Source organism: Larus michahellis, chromosome 1 (genome assembly GCF_964199755.1).
Source record: "Larus michahellis chromosome 1, bLarMic1.1, whole genome shotgun sequence".
Classification (NCBI taxonomy): domain Eukaryota; kingdom Metazoa; phylum Chordata; class Aves; order Charadriiformes; family Laridae; genus Larus; species Larus michahellis.
In genome coordinates, this window is record NC_133896.1 from 223,983,695 (window position 1) to 224,005,471 (window position 21,777).

A 21,777-nucleotide genomic window follows, 5' to 3' on the forward strand; every position below is an offset into this window, starting at 1 on the left:
TAAGCATAACTTTTACCTCCTCACAGCTACGTTGTGTGAATACCTACATTGAAGATGCTAAGTTGTTGCCAGGGTCTGTGCCGAGGGCCAGACAGAAAGCTGGAATATGCGGAATCCTTAAGACAGTGCTCGGACAAAACAGCACTGATATACATCCCGGGGGGTGAAACGCCTGTCCAGCCAACCTCTTAGCTGAAATCAAATGCTAGAAATAACAGTAATAAGGCTCCAAATAAGAAACAAAAGAAGAAATAGGGTATTAAGGGACTCCATTTATATATAAAAATCATTTCTCCTGTGTTTTCAGCTGGCTGTGTCTTTCACAGAACACATACAAGTTCTTCTCTGAAAGCACTCCTAGCACTAGTTGCGCTGAAGCATAACACAGGATAAAGTGATCAGAGCTCAGCTGGATCCTATCTTCTATGTAAATTTTGCTAGTCAACTGGGGATGATCCACTGGGAAGAACTGCATATTTTTTCCAACGATCTAATCACATCTGAGGCTCCATTTCTTATAACATCTCTCAAAGGGCAATATCAAAACCTTAGCAGGAAATCATTTGAATGACTGGCAAATGAAATGAGCCATTAGATATTGTTTTTCTCTTTTTTTTTTTGGATAGGTGATAAAACATAATGCACACAAGTGTATCAGGAAATGTATCAAAAGTTTGGTTTAATTTCACCCTGCTGTGAGCAATTCTATTATTTCTTCTTACATCTGAATTAGACAAGTAATTCTTGAGAACTTCAGCCAGCCCACTCCCTGACTGTAAACTACTATATATAACCTTGTCTGGGTAGTTTTCATTTACTCTTAATTAATAATTTCTTAAAAATACTTGTATTTGCTGACTTAGCACTAGCTCATGTGTAGATTCTCCTTCAAATATGTTGCGTGATTTTCTATGGATTGTCGTCTCCATCTTTTAACTACCACGATGTTACGAATGTAACGAAATATTAAATAGACATCTTTTTACACGACAGAAAGTCTGTTACTACTCAACAAAAGTCAACAAAAAAAAGTCTTCCCAGCCTTGAACGGGAGAGAAAAGCTTGAAAATGTTACTATGTAATACTACACTAATAACTATTTTCTAGAACAAAGAAAACCAGTGTTTTAAACATGATTTAGATCACAGAGTTCCTCACGCCATTGTAAGGAAAAGGTTTGGCAGGTACTTTTTTGACAAAGTCATTTTGCCAATTCTTAACGTGGCAGATCTATGCGCAGAGGGCTGCGTACGGCCGAGGACACGGCGAGCAATGCACACAGAAACAGGAGCACGGGTATCGACAGGGATGGAACGAAGAGGAACCGGCTCAATATAACCATGGAACAAGAAAACAGCTTCGCGTGCTTATCTTGGTGGGAACTGAACAAGGCGACCGGGTTAGTGATCTGAAGTATGTGTTTACTTGCCCAGCAGGTGCATGGAAAGTTTTAGAGCTCGCGTATAAAAGCCGAGGCCTGAGAAGCAATAAACGATTTCGTGCTCATCACAGCCAGAGTCCGTGCCTTCATACACCACACTTAAAACTATAAGCTGTCATTAGATATCTATCTTTTGATTCTTTTAGTTACCAGTCACGACCTGCCATACAGCAATGCATGGGTGGATGTACCATCACAAATTCAGCAATACCAAACAGTGCAGAAATGCTAAAAACCTCTTCAGGCAGAAATGGCACATCCTGGTACATATTTGTTGAGAAGCAGGAGAGACCTTTAAAGAAATGTTATTTCTAAACCGACTTTTGGATTAATGAAATGCTGCTTTATTTGGACACTGAGGAAATTTCATTTGCCATGCTTGTTAATAATGGGGCATGATTAGCATAATCCCCTCGACCCATTAAAAAAACACCAACATCAAATAACAGAAATTATAAAAATATCTTCCTTTACTTATAAATTTTGCCTTTTTCAAGCCAGTCACGGCTAAGCTCCAGAGACACTCAGCTAACGGAGCATAAGTAACATCCTTGAGGGAAAGCCCTGTGCCGTCAGGCTGGCACCAGACACTGGGCAAAGCACGGCAAAGCATCGCAGCTTCGGCTTTGAAAATGTGCGTGGGCGTCTCTGTCATGTTCCTTGAGGAAATGGCACTTACGGTGTGCTTAATGAGTAAGAGAGTATGTTAAATTTATGGGAAGAGATAGGTAGTCCTTAAAACCGCTTATCGGAACGAAGAGCACAAACTGCCCGCTGCTTTCTTTTCATGTCACGTAACACAGCAGGCTTCTCCGGCTGCCGGTGCGCTAGTTATCGTCGTCAGTACAGCGAAACCATCGCAGCAGCCATTTCAGCAAAACTCAAAATAGCCAGTAATCTCTGAAGCTCCTCCTCTCCCCAAAATCCCCCTTCAACACTGAAAAATGTGTCAACAGGCCTCGGTAAATGCCACCTTCCACTGAGCCCCCCCTTGTCCAACACACATGAAAACACAAATGCGCCTGTTTGGATTCACAGACCTCCCAGGCTCTCTCCCCAGCAGAGAGGCATTCTCTTACTCACGATCACGGTATTTACTACAGCAGAACTTAAAATTGTCTGGTTTCAGGTAAGTCACAAATCCAAGCAGTCATCCACTGTTTGTCAGCTCCCACGCACAGCACAGCGTCCCTTCAAATTACCAAAACTACAGTGATGCCTTGCATAAAGTATTGTCCCAGTTTTACTCTCTAGAGATGGTCAAACATTTTAAATCAAAATGGCTTTTTAGATAGGATATCGATATTTTAAGAGAAAAAAACCCAACACATTAAAATGTGAAAAAACCCACCCGAGTGCTGAAAGTGGAGGGATGTGTGTGGGCACGTATATGTAAATAAAATGCAGCGCTTCATGCCAGTCACAGTGGAGTTTTCTCACGCGCCCATCTCCTTTCCCAGTTAGAGTTGCCAGCCGGACTCTATCTACCACGATGCAAGCGCCTTCTTTCCCCGGGAGAGAGCGAGACCGTGGCATATTACAGCAAATATACCCCAAATGGGGAACCCAGCCAAGAGAAGATAAAGGAAGCTGGAGACACACAAATCCTAAGAGGCAGTGGGGAGAGCACTTACAAGTGACATTTTTGGCTTTCGGACAATGTTTTTGACCAAGTGAATTTTTGGAGAAACAAATAATATTTCTCATGGAAAAGGTAAATTAATTTAAAAAAAAGGGGGGGAAGGGCATCTTATATTCATTTAATAGGCAATTTTATCACTGTTATTTCTCAAGGAAAAAAATGCTTTAAAAAGTCACAGGGAATGTTATTTCATTCCCTGCTCTTTGCTTTGACTTCGCTGCCTCTTTGTCAAAGCTGCTGAAGGCACCTCATGCCTCAAAGACAGCCTGGTTTTTTCCGGCTGTTTCAGCTGATCTAATAAACGATATTACCTCCCCCCCCAAAACTTGCCTCTCATGGTATATTATTTCATTATAGCGTACTTTGGTCTAATCTGCTACAAATGTCACAAACTATACAAATAAGAAATATCGTGATATCCTTTCTGAAACAAGCTCTGTCACTTTAGCCCCATTCTCATCAAAAAAACCCTTTACATAAAGAAGAAAAAGAGGCAGAAGGACATGCCGGAGCTGCAGAAATGTGGGTTATAATGTCAGTGAAACAAAATACACGCTGCACCCTGCCCGTCAGCTGCTGCGCCTCATACCAAAGCGCCGGTTACAGCCGTCACCGCACACTCTGCCGCGCCATCCCCGAGGGGCACGGCTGCGATCCCATTCACAATTTGGAAGCGATTTCCAGGCTATGAATTCCCTCCTACAGTTTCTCCTCACGGCATTTAGCTAATACTGAGCTAATTTGCCTCGATAAGAAATGCCGCATTCAGCACGTAGCAACTACCATTTCAAATTTCGCCCCAAAGTCAGACGCACTAGCGATTAATTTACCTCGCAGCATCTTAAAACTTTCTAGCGTATTTAAGGCATTTCTGCCTCACCGCCTTTTGAAGTTTCAAAGCCTGATCAAAAGAAAAAAATTGGGGTCTAATTACAAATTAATTTAGTGGACTGACACTCACAGAAGGATGCCTTTATATTAAAAACTGGATTGCACTGGTGGCCTGACTCCACTCCCTTTAGGAACTTGCCCCCGCGCCTGCGCTCTGCACTGCGGCATCCGCTGTTCTGAGGCACGGCACCACGAGGTTCATAGACCACCACAGAGCTGTGATGAGCACATAGTTTCACGTGTGGTTTAAGTTTGTACAAAACGCGTAGCCATAAACATTTTAAACACAATTCTTCCATTCTGTTTATAGCAGACACCAACATACCTATTTTGACAAGTTGTGGAAACCTGCTGCTGGCCCATTGTCACAACACGGTGCCTCCAGTGCAAGTTCTGAGGTTTGGTTTGCTTCTTTAAAGGAAGAAGTAACACTTTTGCGGCTGTCACATACCCTTTTTTTTCACAGGAATCCTAATTTTACAGTTGAAAAGTACATAGTCAGTTGGTGGCAGATTTTTACTAATAATATTTATGATTTAATGGAACAGATCTCCAGGGGAGCACTGGGGCAGAGAAGAACTGTGGCTGCAAGATGCTCCTCAGAACTTCTTGGATCACCGACTGGCTCTATTTCTTTACGGTAAAACCCAAATTCTCCAGCTAGTGCTTGATGCATTGGAGAAACAATGCACACACAAAAGTCAAAGGACCGGATAGAGCAACAGGAAGGTGTGTGTGGCACACGAATGCTGGGCTGCAAGGGGCTGTAGGGAATTGATGTTGAAATTTGGGGTGTAGGATTTGCTTCACATGAACAACGCCAGCACTGATTTTCATGCATCTTGGAATAGAAAGAGATTTTGGAATAGACAGTTGCTGCTTGAAGGGACATGCAGCTGACGAAAAGCAGGGTAAACGTACTTTTGGAATGAAGGAGAAAAAATAATGCAATAGCAATAAAGGAGGTGGGATATCCTAACTAGAACTTCAACGCCAATATCGTGCCAACAAGGAGCTATGCAATATTGGCTGTGTAAATAGGGTGAAAATGTCATTTCACCACATTATTTGATCATGATGACATTTGCAGTGTCGTGGGAGTTTTAATTAACTCCCACAGAGTTAACTGCTGAGCCCAGAGTAAATTCTGAGCAAGTGACAGCCTCTCTCCCTTCCAATCCAACTTAGACAAGGCACCTCTAGATATAAGCAGACAGGTAGGAGAGACCAGGGAATGAGCAGCAATACGAGGTAGCACGGTCGGTAGTCTTCTCAACAGCCCAGCAGCCACTGTTCCTAGTGGCCTTCACGGCAATGGAGAGCTACGCTTTAAATCACACCACAGCCTAAATCGATGATGAGACCTCTACTGAGAAGCAAGCCCACTTGTGTAATTAAAAGGAATGTTAGAAGTGAAGAAGGTGAAGAAAGTAAAGAGCCAGGCAAATGCAAGGTCTCAAAACCTCAACTTTGTACAACAGATGAACCCAACAGAAGGTTCAAAGGTGCCGTGCTCATTTTCTGTAAGAATTTGCACATAAAAACGCAACAACTGAAATGCACACACATTTTTCAGTGGTGGTTCTTGCTCTGAAATGAAGGAGTAAAGGGGTAAAAAAAAAAACCAAACAGGAAAAAAACCTAAATTATGACATCATCACAAAGTTGAGCTTCATTTTCACAAACAGCACAGAAAGAGCCCACGGACACCCAATGGTTCAAGCAGAAAAAACAGCAGACTCTTTCAATCCCAAGTTTTGGGTTTGGTTTATGTTAACGTCTGTACAGAAATTATTCTAAGAAACTCTAAAGCATCACGCAGGAGTTCGGAGCACATAAAGATAATTGTCCCTTCTGATCATAAAGGTTATAAATATCAACAGTTCCTACAGGAGTTTTTCCTATATTTTTAATGCTCCAAATATGAAATATATTTTTCCTAATTAACTACAGCACTTTTACAATCTGTTAGAAAAAGGTCCCAAAAAGAAACCTTTCAAATCTCTTTTTAAGAGATTTTAACTAGCAATTGTTAGTTCAACTGTGGTAAATCATAATTCCAAGTATGAAGCATGTCTGCGTTTTTGTTCTGTCCCTGAGGAGGAAGTTTCAATGATCTGGGAACAAAACAAGATGACATTTGGTACGTATTCTTCAGCAAAACTTGAGTGGCATCTAGGGGAGTCCACTGCTGCCCCCAGGGAAGCGCAGGCGTGCATGAAGAGCTGGCGTTTTGATGTGAACCCTCAAATTTCTCTAGAAACCATTACACCCCTCAGCTTGTTAAAGGTGCTCACACAAAGGAACCAGAAAGTCCAGCCAGACTTCGCAAATTCCTTGCTGGAAGCCGCTGTGTACCCCTGCACAGAAACCACCACAAGAATGGGACTTCCCTAAGCAGCCCTAGGCAAAGGTTAACAGAAAAATGGTGAAACTCAGCAAAGATTTTCTTCCCTAAACAACGATTAACTGAAAAATGGTGAAACTAAGCAAAGATTTGCTTCCCTAAGCAAAGATTAACAGAAAAATGGTGAAACACAGGCAATTCCAGGACAGCAACTTTGCGTTCTTAAATAGGCAAACACCGCGTGTTAGTGATTACAAACCCAGAAATTTGCCTGGCAGTCCTCTCAGGTACATGTCCTAGAGCTTTTCTATCTTGTGATTCTATTTTCAAAGTAGAGAGCAGCTTTTTGCTTTTTTTCCCTACATTCATTTCGATCCCATCAGCTGCTACATGTCCATGTGCTCCACAGGCTTCATTCCTGTCGTTCCCTTCAGAAGGGTACTTCAGAGTTCTGAGGCATGGCGAGGAATCCTTCAGCCTTGTATTCTTGGGTCAGTTCTTAACTACACCAACATCCACACACCTTGTGTGTATTGTATAAAAGGATAAAAATAATTTACATCATTTGGCCATTTTCTATAATCATTAAATGAATAAAAAGAGCCTGGGACATGCAAAAATACGGAAGCTTACAAATAACAGGATGCATGAAGAAAGGACTTCAGAGCAGGAAGTCCTACTCCTTTTGTCACCTAAAAATCTTTTTTCCCTGTAGAGATAAAACTCATTAACTGTTCAAATCGGAGCTGACTCAAGTTACCCTGGTTTTGGGACTAAGTCAGCTGGAGTTCAACTAACGTAAAACAATCCAGGTCTGGAGCCAAAACTCCAGATGTGTTCACCTTCAGCATTAATTCTTTAATCAGAGGAAAGGGGCTCTCAGCTTTGGGCCAGTAAACTAAATCTGTTCTCCTTCTTTTGCTCCATTCTCTTAATCCTGTCTTTTATTGAGCTTGTTTGCAGTCATAAATAGGATAATTAATGAACGTTAATGGCAATGAAGAATAAAAATAGTACTCCTTATGGCACAATGTGGCTAATTATATTGTTAAGGTATTTTAACTTCTCAGTAATGCAACAGTATTATTTTTATTACTAATGTCTAATTATATGAAAAGAAACACAATTAAACCTTTTTAGCATTCAATTCTGATATCCTCCTTAGAAGTCTAAGTAGGATTCACTGATAATATAAGAATTGGTAGACATAAAATCTAACAGGGGAAAATAACAACTATTCCATCTCTGTCTTCAGCTTCCAAAACCGCACATTGATTTTGCTGGAACTGCTGACAGTACCACATCATTAACGCCTTTACACCCTGCCAGGAATCCCATGGAATAACTAAACACAACAAAATACATGTTACTATGGAATGAAAAAGGCCCAAATCAAACAGAGCTTGAGGTAATAGCTTCAGTAGCCGTTATAGTGATCCCGGGACAACCGTGTCACACCCTGCGGGCAGATTTTGTAGTCTTATTATTCCTTCTTGTCACCTTCTGCTTCACACATTCCTCCAGTCTGAATCAAGATCTACTAAGAATATAGTAGATACTGACTGAATGATCCACTACTTCAATATCTCTAAAACTGTCTCCGGGGTTATTGCTTCTTTGCTAGCTCCTGCGCTTGCTGCAAAACTCCATTTAAGGGCAGCAAAGCACCTTGGGATGCTTCAGGCCCTCTCTAAACCAGGAGCTGCAGGGGCTTAGCAAGGTCACGTAGATGCTCCTCAACAATTTGACAAACCCTCCCAGCCCAGCAAGTTTAGATCATTCTTCCTTCAGAGCCACTCAAAAGGTATCTTTGTTTTCTTCTGGTGAGTATGCAAAAAATCCTTAGTCAGCCTCCAACGTCCCAAACAACTGCCTGAAAATTTTTGTCTGTTTAAAACTATCTGGGGTGTGTGCACTTTGCTGTCTGAGGTTTTAGTCCACAGGGAGTTAAACAAGATCCATGCTTTCATACATTTGCCATGTTCTGGAAAATTGTTGTTTTTAACTGAAAAATGTTTGTTTTCCGCTGGAACTTCCTGCTCCAAGTCTGGACCTTCCAGAAAAAGGACTATGACAATATCTGACAAAAATTCACATCATTCAAAATAAGCACCTAGATGACCTAGTGACCGTGTATACCCTCATCCCTAGCGGGAAGAATAAGCAAAGATGTGTATTTTCTGACAAGACCTAGAGTTTACAGGGTGATGCAGATTGGTACCCCATGATCTGTCTGTCCTGGCTCCAGATGGAGAGTTCCCGCACACACCACCACCTCCTGCTGCCACGACATTTGGCAACCTATAGGACAGACGTCTCAGGTTCAATGGGTGGTACTAAAGTGCTCTTATGGCATCCCCACAATAAATACAGAATCACAGAATCACAGAAACTTCAGAGTTGGAAGGGACCTCTAGAGATCATCTAGTCCAACTCCCCTGCCAAAGCAGGATTGCCCAGAGCACATCCCTCAGGGCTGCATCCAGGCGAGTCTTGAAAATCTCCAGAGAAGGGGACCCCACACCCTCCCTGGGCAGCCTGTTCCAGTGCTCTGTCACCCTCACTGTAAAGAAGTTTTTCCGTGTATTTGAACGGAATTTCCTATGTTCCAGCTTGTGCCCATTGCCCCTTGTCCTGTCACTGGGAACCATTGAAAAGAGCCTGGCTCCATCCTCCTTAAACCCACCCTTTAGATACTCGTATGCCATAATAAGGTCTCCCCTCAGCCTTCTCTTCTCCAGGCTAAAGAGTCCCAGCTCTCTCAGCCTTTCCTCATGAGGGAGATGCTCCAGTCCCTCAAACATCTTAGTTGCCCTACGCTGGACCCGCTCTAGCAGTTCCCTGTCCCTCTTGAACTGGGGAGCCCAAAACTGGACGCAGTATTCCAGTTGTGGCCTCACCAGTGCAGAGTAGAGGGGGAGAATGACCTCCTTTGACCTACTGGCCACACTCTTCCCCATGCAGCCCAGGATGCCATTGGCCTTTTTAGCAACAAGGGCACATTGTTGGCTCATGGATAATTTACTGTCTACCAGGACCCCCAGATCCTTCTCCTCAGAACTACTTCCCAGCAGGTCCACCCCTAACCTATACTGGTGCTTAGCATTCTTCCTCCCCAGGTGCAGGACCTTGCACTTGCTTTTGTTGAACCTCATGAGGTTCTTCTCTGCCCAGCTCTCTGCCCATGGATGGCATGCTGCTCCGAATGGTGGACAGGCCTTGTGGATGTCTCCAGGACCACACGCGAGTACACAGCAGGAGGATGTCACTACAAGACAAAAATCCCTGTAGAGCGCAGAACCGCAGCAGTGTTTTAAACACGGTCCCACATCAATTTGTACCAGCACCACACAATGTTTTATTGCCTTAAGACATGCAGTTCACCTTAACACCTCTGAGTGCTGTGTATTTGTTTTTCCACCAAAACATGCCGCGTTGCTTCAGAAGTCTGTTATTTTGGCATCATCAATATCACTTTCTGTCTCACACCCTGAAATTTGTCTAGTGAATGAGATCCATTGTCTTGATACACTGTCGTGTGGTTTTTTCACTGCTGTCAAGTGGCGGGACACGAGGCATGGCCCCTGGCCTCTCTTCTCTCCTCCAGAGGTGCCAGATGAAATGTCAGCTTTGAAACTAAACAAGCAGTAGTACTTGAGGCAGCAGCAAGGACAGAGGAAGCACAAGGCTGATAGATGACAATGCTGAGGACAAACTAGACAGTAAGTAAGTGAGACAAAAAAACCTTCAAAAAACCCTTTTGTAAATACTAACAACAATTTTTTCCAAGCTGAAGGAGAAATAGGCGACCACAGAGATATGAGAGAAGCAGAACAAAACAGGTTTAGAGGGGAGGCTGGTAACAAGATTAGCTTATTAGCTAATCCATGGATCTCCCACCTCGGATCCGTGCACGAGGGGCTGCAATGTTACCGCAGGCTTTAAAGCTGCCCCCCACCGGCTCAGCCGCAGAGGAAGACATGACAAGTTAGCTCTGGGCCACAGGGCTAACCCAACCTGCAGGGCTCCACGTCTGCAATTACCACAGATGGGCCGCTCTAAACCCATTGTGACTTGGGTGTCTAAGTCCTGACAGTCTAAGCTGTGGTCTACGGCTGTAGGTTTCACCTCTGTAATATGATGAAATAACTGCATTAATAGTACGAGCCATCACAATGCCACAAAACATTTTGTTAATACAATCAGTGCTGACTTAAGTAGTCGCTTGTCAGCACAAGGATAGTAATTACTTGATCACAAAACCAGTCTTTAGGGAGGTCTGTAATAGCTGTTCCACTATTCGCAACACCCAGTGCACATGGCAGAAGATGGAAAAACCATGTTAGGAATCTTTCCACAGGAAAAATCACAACTAATTGTCAATTAACTAAACTAACCACCTCTGAGGTAGCTATGTATGTATCTAGACTCCCTTTACAAAGAATGAAGAGAAAAAGGCATGCTTGGGGCATGGCTCATCTCATCCTAAACTAGACACGTGAACAGGTCAGAGGTACGAAGGGAGCCACGGGAAGGATTTCAGGTGAAAGAATCTGCTAAACAGAGCATCTGCGGGCACATTGCAGCAATGCCAGTGCCTGCGTGCCTCTCTGTGCCGTGAAGGGCATGAAAGCTACACACAACACAGCTACTAACACCATCATAACACAGACGAGAAATGAAAGAGTTCAGATTTGTATTGGAAATTTATCTAAAGGGTGCCGCTGCCTACCTAAAGGGAGGGAATGTTGTGCCTTTATCCAAATCTCCTTCTGAGAAGGTCAGGTTCTCAGTTCTTCTAAGCTCAGGTAGCACCATTTGATTTCAATGGAGCAAGAAACACATCACTTCGGGGTCCGGATGACCGTTTGGTTTGCGAAGGTCTCAGACCTACCGTTTCTGAGGTTTCTTCCTCTCTTCCCTACTTTTTCTGTCATATGTTTTTCACTATTCAAATCATTGCTTTAAAAAGCAAATAACAGTATTGACTGAAAATCTACTAAATATCTGCTCCTATGCAAAACATTACTTCTAGAGTGACTGCCTTTTTCAGAAGCTGCTTCTTGCTGCATCTTCTACCGGATATCTAAAACGATATGCACCGGGATACGGGCAAGAAATGACTTTCCATTAACCGCAACTTCTCACCGGGAGCTGACAATTCTATTACGCCTTATCTTTCCTCTTGACATGCAGTTGCTTTCCCAACCTACACACCAAAGTCACTAAGGCCATGAAGTACTCTATTCAATTTTCAAAGCATAAGACTCGGTGTCTGAGACTTGACCCAACGCGTAACTCGCAGAACTGGTTTGCCGGCAGCGCGTATCCCTCCTCCAGTCCTTACAGCTAATGGCAGGAAATTGTTCCTTCACCACTTCTCCCAGGAGCGGGCAGCAGGAGCTGAAGCCGGCAAGAGGAGAAACATCTCAAACTAACCGGTTCTTCTTCTCCGTATTTCAGAGCGTATCTGCGCTCTTCTGGCATCCTTTTAATTAAGGCTTGTAATTGAGTTCTCTGAAACAAATTGTTAACTCTCTTTGGTGTCAGGCATAAACTGTCAGGAATGTGAAAAAGTGTTACAAAAGAGAATTTGGGTAAATAGGATAAAGGCTGAGAGAACAGGTCGTGAGAAGAGCTCAAATGACAGTATGTCACACAAAAACTCCTCCAGCCCAATATCCTGTCTGCAGAAGAGGCCATTAGAGCACGCTTAAGAAAGATTATAAGGAATGTGGCAAACATAATAATCCTTCCTCAAACAGTCAGCGGATTAGAGACCATTAATTGTCACAGGGCTTAAGGGACTCGGTGAGAACAAGGCTCCATGGCACAGATGTGGCATAAAGGGCTGGGTAAACCACCTGCTTTTTGACAGCTTGTCTGACCCCGGGAGATATCCCTGTTTAGCAAAAGTCATAGAACAAACGGTCTCTGTAACGCGACAGCGTCCTGAGTCTCATACAGTCCTACCTAGGCAGACCTGCCTCTCCATGGAGAATATAGATATTGAGGTGGGAGAATAACATTTAAATGCTAACAGAGAACAATTCACACCACAGAAGCAGTCACAAAACTTCAAAGATGCCACTTCTTTTGGAAAACCCATTTAGCTTGTACTTCTCCAGCCCACTTGTCCCAGTAGCCCACTGTCCACTCCCGGGCGGGAATGATGCTTAACAAGAGCCATCATACTGGAGGAGACCCGAGGCTAATTAGTCCCATCATCTGGCTCTATATGGCCGAAATCCTATACTTCAAGCAAGAACAGAAAACGAGGGTGACTGCGGAGCGTATGTGCGTACGGCACTGCCCTCACAACCTTTGCTTGTTAATGTTTCAGCAACTTCCACAGCCAAGTATGCAGCACGACCGACAAGTTCTACAGACATTCAGGGACTTATTCTCCCCAAATTGGTCCAATCCCTTTTAGGGCGACAAACTTATTTGACTCAGTTCCACAAAAACACGAGCCGATAGAAATTAACATGGAAAACATTCCTTCATAAGAAATGGACAAGATGGTGTTGTGTATTTGTCCTCCTTACAAGGAAATGCTGTGCTAAGCAAGAAGAAAGTCAGCCGCCGAGGAATAATGACAACCATCACGTGAGTATACAACTGTCACGGGGAGCAACAAATTACCATTCTCCTCTGCGGGGAATCCTGGCTTACCCCCCTGGCCTGGAGGACATTCAAAGAGCAATGGAAGAGCATGGAAGAACATGAAAGCGACCTGTAATCTCAGCGTACCATAGGCGTTAATTAACCTGGCAGCCATCCAGACTGCTGGCATCAAAATCCGCTTATCTGGGAGCTGCACATTTCAGCATTTCTGCAGACACTACTACGCACAGAGGCACTGCACAGGGGCAGCGGGCTACCGAAAAATAAGAAAAAGAGGCAGGAATGGAGGAGTGCTGAAAATTATCACATTGCAATCAGAAGATCTGTTAGTAGTTGGAAGAACACGTTATCTGAAGAAATGTACATCTGAATAAAGCAGGGGTTGCATCAAGAGTGTAATAAAAGGAACTTGGGAAAAACGAGCACGGATGATCTCTAGCGAGAACACACCACAATAAAGGTACAATCGTGCTGAAGCCAGAAAGAGATAACAGTTAAGTAAAGGTATTTGTCTCTGAAAAGGAATGGTTTTTCTACATACCTGTCCAGTCTCCTACTACTTTAAGGTGGACCCCAAACGTTGCTTTGGTATCTGTAGGGCACTAAAAATATTAAATATATTAAGGACCAGTTCTGAGTAACAAGAAAATAACAAAATGCATTCAAAGTACAGTTGTTAAGACAGAACCTGGTGTAAATAGGTCATTCCTGAGCAAGCATACTAGCAGCGATACCCTCTAAAAAGCAAGTCTAGCATCAGTACAGTTCAGGAAGCCGAGCATGGCACTCAGTCTTAACTCTTTCTTCTGGTCACAGAGGGGTTTGGGATGGGCTTGTCTGATGGTGTGATTTGGAAGAGCCACTTCATTCAGCATCACTGAGCAATGATACCAACTGGGGATGCAACAGAATCCAGCACGAGGATGTACAGAAACGCTCCCTCTGCTATTGACACTTATCATCCAAAATCAGGAACTGCCCCATCACTCTTAAACCAAGGCATTTAAGAGAATTCTGGTTCTTGAATGTCAGGGCACCTGTTTTCAAGCTGATCATTCTCACACAACTGACGCTTGCTTCTAAATGGAAACTGAGATTTTGCTGCGCTTCACAAGAGCTTAGAGTTTGCAAAGGAAAAACACCAGATGGCATGGCACATCATAAAAATCACTCTGCAGCCACCATTCTCTCACTCTGCACCTATGCCCTCACCTCGGGGCTACTTACTTGGGACTATCAACACAGGAATGGTATTATTTACGGTCTTATTTAAAACATGGTACCTAAAACATGGCTCCAGTCAAGCCATGTCAAAGGTCTAAGGAGCCCCCTCAGTTCCGTTCCTTGTAGCTACAGGGAGATTTCAAGTGCACTGTCTGGACAGCTTTTGCAGGTACACCAAATGATTTCACACATAAACAGGACAAGCAACCATTCCTCAAGGAAAGATTTTTCACTTTCCTTCTACAAAACCAACAACATTGGTTTCTTTTTGATAGAAGAAATTACGACTGAGTTTGGACACCTTTCTTAGAACCTGTTAATGACTGATCCAAGCTCCATCACGAATCCAACACCCAACAGATGACACTCCTGTCTTTTGTTTTTCTACTGCTACAGAAAAATATGAATTATTTGGGCTGAAATTCCAGGAACACGTCTATATTATAAGTAAAAGAGGCCCATGTAGTGAATCCAAGCACCAAATACTCGATCACCCACCATGCTTGTGAGAACACTTCTTGGCTCGGTTCTGGACCATTAGCATTCCCAAGATAATCTGTTGTGGAGTGGGAAATTACCGGCCTCGGGGCCGAGGATCAGTTACTAGCAGTTCCTTATTTAGCAGCAGACACAGATTAAAGGTTAGTATTCTCTACATCTCGGCAAATCTCGAACAGGGAATACAATGTCCCAGCTAGTCACTCCATTGTCCTGAAGGGGAGGAGCACTCTTGTTAAGAGTACTGATTATAGACAGACTCATATTTAAGTCCTTGTCATCTTTCACGTTTTCCTACAAAAATTTGGTACAGAGACTTAGAATTATTTCAGAAAGTCTTAGCCTTCAAAAAAATGGCATCAAGGGAGGGATACAGGCAAATCTCACACAACGAGGCCAGTATTTGCTGCCACTTGTTGCAACGTCTTCCAACCAAAATCTCGAGACCAATTCTCCACAGAAAGGCAGGGAAGCAGCCTCTCAGCTGGGAAGGTGCATACTGGCAGCAAAAAGACCTGTTCTCCTGGGGGCTTCTGTAAGAGCCTTTAGCAGAGTTTATTCTTCAGTCTGGGCTGTCTCAGGGCTCTCCGTGTTTCACAGGAAGTTGAGTGAATTTCTTAGTCTAACTGTGCACAGTCCCAGTTCTGCACATCTATAAAATCGCCTGTCAGTCTCTCCTTCCATTGAAGTTAATGGCTGAATCCCCTTGTCTCCAGCCAGAATAGGTTCAAACCTGTTCTCCTTTACATTACCCTTGTGACTAACTCCTTTCTGCACTACTTTGAATAATTATCCAATAAAAAAAGAGATTTATTTCTCTTTAGACTTCAGGAAGCCTATTTTGATATCTATAACTGGGTATGAGAGCTCCTCAGAGAGTTCTAGAAATATCTTATTGTACTGCTAAATCTTACCAGAAAAACACGCCCACCATCTAGGCTACATGGAGTGAATTTCCTCCAGTTCAAGAGAGAGAAAGATTGTAGATGGTCCAGTGAAGGGCCACCAAGATGATGAGAGGCCTGGAGAACCTGCCATACAAAGAGAGGTCAAAAAGGGAACGCGCCTCTGTAACTCACAGAAGAGAAGGCTCAGGGAGATCACGGTCTTCCAATACCCAAAAAACAGCTATAGAGAAGATGAAGGCGCTCTCTTTACCACCATGCATGGTGATAGGACAAGAGACCAGGGGCACAAGTTGCTTCAGTGGAAATTTCATCTGGACATTAGAAAAATTTTCTTCACCGTGGAATAGTTAGCCAGAGAAACGGTGCAATTTCTCTTGTGATTCAGCTTCACAGGTCCCTGGATAACCTACTCCATGGCCCTTGCACCAGAAGGTTGAACCAGATGATCTCCAGCGGCCTCTTCCAACTTAAGACTTTCCTATGGACCTGTCATTTTACCTTTGAAAATTGTATTTAGGAGGTTTTTACTGCACAGAACACTTATTTTACCTCTCTCTTTTCCGTAAATACAATTGAGCCTCTAAATTGTGTCTTTTTCCACGCTGTTAGAGAATATATTCCAGAAGCTTAAGAAAATATTCAAAGACAGTTTTTCACAAGTTTAATCATGAAACTAGGTAAACTTTCCCATGTTATTAACAGACCACTGGGCACGTGTAATGAAGTGCAATGAAAATAACCTCTTATATATTAAACCTTCTTCATGAATCGTAGGATAGCTGAGACTAGAGAGCATCTCTGGAGACCGGCTATTTCAATACTCCTGCTCAAGCAGGGTCTGCAAGAGCAGGTGGCCCAGGACAGTGTCCAGTTGCACTTTGAATGTCTCCAAGGATGGAGACACCACAGCCCCTCTGGGCAACCTGTGCCACCCTCACAGAAAAAGCGGCTTTTTCTTCTGTTCAGATGGAACCTCCTGTATTTCAGTTGGTGTTGTGCTGTCACTGGGTGCCACCGAGAACACCCTCGCTATTTTCTTCACTCCTCCACCAGATCCAGCCTCTCAAGTCCCTCAAATGGCAGCACAAGCACCCAGTGTACCAACCGCTCTTCCCAGTTTTGTACCATTTGCAAACCAGTACAGAGCCCTGAGGTACACCACTACTGACTGGCATTCAGCTGGACTTCACGCTACTGATCACAACCCTCTCAGCCCAGCAGCTCAGCCTGTTTTCCACCTACCTCCCTGCCCTCTCATCTACTCCGCACTTCACCTATTTCTCTATGAGGATTTTATGAGAAATACTGTCAAAAATCTTGTGAATTATGATGCTCTTGTCCATTTTATATATCTAAGTCTCTGATCACCTATTTTACTTTTAATTTGCCGTATCTCATCTTTAAAGCACTGCACAGCTACACACTGCTTGAAGATCCTTCTTACAGTCAGCTCATACACACATTTAAACTGGCATCTATTTATGTTCTATGAAGACAAGAACAAGCTGAAGTACCCTCTTGAATGCGAAATCAAGAGACCAAGCACATGAGCCTTGGTCAAATAAAGGCATATCAAAGTGGCCTCAGCAATGCACGATGTCCTCTCTGCAGCTGTGAACAAAAGCAATTTAGAATTGCTTTTAGAATGTGTTTTGGCAAATAGTACTTGGACTTCTCCCTGCTCCTTTTAATCTGGGAGCCCTAAGAAACAATCCAGTGACTATTAACCGTACTGTGGTGAGAGCTGCAGGCAGCCCCTTATTTTTCCTTATTGCCCAGTCTACTGCACCAGAGGAAATTGTAAAGATTAGCCAAACTTGAAATGAAAAAACACTTCCACTTAGTTCCTTTTCCTTAAACAAACAATGCTTTACAAGCAGGTGAATCACTAACTTGAATAGCGTGTAATGAGAAGGGACATTAGACATCGTTAAACACAAGGTGACACCTGGTAAGTTTTTCAGCAGTACTTTCCGCATTTTGAAGAGTTAAATGAACCCCGTTTGCCGCACTCATTTGATTAAAATGCTATGGTACACAAATTAACTGTGGCAGATAGTGTAATTACGTGCAGCTATGTTAATCTTATTCTAACCTCAAGCAATGTATACCTTTAAAAAGTAAAAGATTTTACAGGTAGGAACACCTACTCTAATCGCGTTAATCTGTCAGCATTTGGCCATCCTCCAAAAACAATTTAAAACCAAAGGAATTCTGTTACATTTAACAGAGCTGTGCAGTTTTACACCCCTGGAGAAACCAAACTATGTTCTTAGCATTGGAAAGTCAGTAGATTTCCTCAGAGCTGTTAATCACATGTGAGCTAGTTTACAATGACTATTTTTATTTTATTTTTGGATGTATTTTCACATTCAAAGCAGTGAGAAAAGTATTCTATATGTAGATAGAACTTATGTAATACAGATTCTATATCTTGAAGAAAAAACACCTTCCCATGTATTTTTTTTTCCTTTTTTTTCAAGCTTATTTGACATACAACTGCGAATTATCACATAGGGAATTTGCAACAGTCTCTGGAGAGCGACCAAGTTAATTACACTCACCAGTAGCTGTAGCCCTATTATTTATCTATATGCTGAGATAAAATATAGATGATAATTTTAGTAAGCGTAATAATTTAATTATTTTTAATGCACTACTATATTAATACATACTTGAAATGTATTTTATTTATCAGTTTTGCATTGCGAACATGATTCTCGGTTGTCCTCTATGCCTTGCTTTTATATGAACACAGAGTGAACTAACTACCGTTAGACCATAGTGGTAATACTTTAAACGCCATTTATATTGGTATAAAAATCTACCGGAGACAATGAGCAGCGGAGAAATCTGTGCATAGGAGCGCACCACGTATAGTTAATGAAAACTAGGTTATCAGCATCTGTGTTTCCAGCTTAGAATACCCCAAATATTTAATATCACTGGTATCTACTCCCAGTCAAGAACCCTGCCCAGAACAAGAAACAGGACAAACCTTATTGAAATAATCTGAATGGCATTAAACACTATTGAAATATTGTAAAGAACTCTTTTTAGACCTTGAGATGCAGGGAGTTGGGGTGAGTCAAAAGGAAACTAGCAAGAAACTAGCAAGTTAATTCCTGAAAGTTTCCAGTTCTTCTGTAAATCTCTACCATAAGAATTGTGAAGACTCGTTAGAGAGATGTTAGGGTTTGATCACAGCGCTGTCACAGAAGCGCTGATGCATACACCAGGATAACACTGCAGAATATCTATTATCAGAAAAATGGAGATGAAAGGGATGCCCACGTTATGGACCACCATGCGGCTCTGCAAATAAAGCTCCTGATCTCCTGTGGAGATACTGCTCTCAAGCTGATGCACCTCAGCGAACACCAACTTCTGTGTTTGGTCCTGTAGTAGGTGGCCTGAATAGTGCCCAGAGTTACAAACAAGATCCGTGCCACAGCTGGAAGAACAAAGCGAAACCTCATCTTGGCCTGATTTGGGGAACTAAAAAGCTTATTGCGGTGTTTGGTTAAATAAAGGGAAACTCCTTCAAAGAAAGCTTTCACTTCGGGGAAAAAGCCATGATATGGTCCTAATATGGATTTGCAAATACCCTGTCAGGGACTGGAAACACTGCTGGGCCCCTGATCTCTTTCCCTGCCTCTGCCTCCCTGCCAGGGGGAACCAGCTGCGCCGCGAACCCCGTTTCATCTGCCCATCCTTGCTCCAGACTCAGACGAGCTCTTACACAGATCAAGAAAAACACATCAAAGACTTGGCATGGTCGGGAAAGAGGCAGAATTGGGGGGCGGGGGGGGGTGGGGGGGGAGAGAACTAAGCACGACCAACTTATTTCCCCTCCTGGGTGGGGAGGGGGGGGGGAAGAAAAAGAAAAGTTTTTCAACTTTGTCAACTGACAAGAAAACATGAACCTCGGGAGCTCAGTAAGAGCTGTAAGCTTGTCTGTTTTCATACAGAACTGATATAAACATTCCTAAAATGATTCATCCCGACATTAGAAAATGAAGAGGAGTGATGACAAACACAGGCATGCTATACAAAGGTAGCCAAAAAATAGTAGCTAGACTCCAGTCTGACTCATAGGAGGTGAACTCTGTTACACTGGGCTATCCCTGTTTTAACTAATGAATCCCAGAAGAAGCAAATTTCAGAGAAAAAACGTTGATTTGAGGAGTTACTCTTTTAAACACATCTCTGCCTCAAAGGCTAGGAGATTCTCTAACATGGCTCTGTTTATTTTTCTGTTTTGGGTTACTTTACAGATCATTTTTTCTCTAAAAGCTTTCCCCGTTAGAGACTTGGCTTCACAGCCATTCGAATTTAACTGGCAGACGTCAGCAGACATTATAACATCCCTGAACGCGGGGAAATCCTGACCATGGAACATGATTAAGGTATCAAGGGTGTCTGGATGATCAAGGCAAGACCACCATGCCTTGAACACTCACCGCTTCAGCCAGAGCCCTCCCAGTGCAGAGCCGATTCCTTGCAAGCAGCCCAGCTGCAGAAACATATCCCAAACACTTCTCCCTTTCGTTTTCCATTCCCTTGCACTCCTTGTTGTACAAACCCAAACACCTGCAGTCTAGCTAGTGGAAAAACCACACCATAACGCTGTGGGATGCTCAGGATGCATCACTGGTCAGCTGCAGCGCCAAGACGGATCATTCTGGTCATCTGGGGTCTAACTTCTGTGACAGAAACCACAAACCCACACCCACTGATTCCTGTGAGGCTGCAGTTCAGCATCTGCTGCTTCACTCCCTGCAGTCTCCGTTGTTAAATTACTCTCAGTGTTCAAAACAAGCTTTCTTTTTGTTTTTTAGGTCTCAGTCTATGAGCATTTGCTCCTTGATTTCACTCTTGCACCCCAAGAAAACACAAATCTTTACTGCGATAGATGTCTCAGGTTTGCAAATACACCAATAGTTGTAGATTTAAAATACATACGATGTTGCATAAAATATACACATTGGTGAATAAATAATGAGAAATTACTTTATTTGTTTTCTAATAAGTCTATAGTAGCCCAACTGCTACTCTGTTGCTGCTACAGAGGCACTACAATGATACCCTTCTACAGACTACTCAGTAGTCCTTTTCCTCTGCAGCTCAACCAAGGTAAAAAACTCGCCGACTGCCCTTTCACCCCAGCAGACACATTGCATTTCACAGAATCACAGAATGCACAAGCTTGATGGGACCCATCAGGATCACCCAAGTGCAACTGCCCGTAACGCGGTGAAAATGTTTCAGTCCTAGCAACGTACAGCCCATATAATTTATGCATCTCAAGTTGCTAGCTAGTGGAAAAAACAAACCACGACCTACGGGATGCTCAGGATGCGAGCCTTTGACCCTGAAGGAGTAAAAGGCAGTAGAGCAACGTTTCTGCCCAAGGCTGCCTCTCCAAGTCCTCCGAGGGTATGTGGACACATTGCCAAGCACCACTGCCCTGAATGCAGGAAGAAGGAAGCTGAATGGCACAAAAGGCTCCTTCTCCATCATCCCTGAGCAGAAATGATGGGCCACCTCCAGACCCGTGCTAACTGACTCCCAGGGGTGTACGGCACTCATGGAAAGAACCACCAACGGATCGACAAGTCTTTTAGTTGATTATCAACACCTTGAGACATGCTGTGTCCCTCCAAACTACCCAGCCGGCACACGATATTTTGCCCGGCTAAAGCTCAGATCCCAGCCAGTCAGCTGGTCTTAATTTTAGGACATCAAGAGGCAAGGCATTTCACTTCCTTTAATACTTTGTCTACATGTTAATCGCATTCATGTTAAAAAGTTGTGCTCTTTTTTTTTCATTTTGACGTTCTCCTGCATTTCCTAGACCTTTCTCTAACCTGACCTAGCAGCTACCCTAGAAGCACTACTTCTGATGGGAGAAGTATCTCCTGAAGGAGGTATCTCCACTCAGGGTTTAGTGAACTTGTATGTAACAATTTCTGTGTTCCCTTGATCCAAAATAGTCAGATTTTTAGGTTTAAATGAAAGTAGAGGTTTACTTACGGCTTTTATACAGACCCCAAAACTATTAAGCCCGAAACCAAACCAAACGAACAAGCCTAAGAAGTACTGAAGGCATCTGAAATATTAATCTATTCTATTTTTGTTTTACTTAAATTCTTTGTCAAACAGCTGCTAGATTTTCTACTTCTATGAAGTGCAGACA

The 21,777-nt window shown here is 43.1% G+C and overlaps 1 protein-coding gene across 4 annotated transcripts in view; it reads right to left on the reverse strand.

Annotated features, from left to right (window-relative positions):
* Positions 1-21,777, reverse strand: part of NOX4 (NADPH oxidase 4) — a 108,243-nt gene that overhangs the window by 47,185 nt on the left and 39,281 nt on the right. For all 4 annotated transcript variants that reach the window (XM_074572520.1, XM_074572518.1, XM_074572519.1 and 1 more), the window contains one exon: positions 13,490-13,550. In XM_074572520.1, the coding sequence (XP_074428621.1) occupies positions 13,490-13,550 (61 nt within the window). The remainder of the gene's footprint in view (positions 1-13,489; positions 13,551-21,777) is intronic.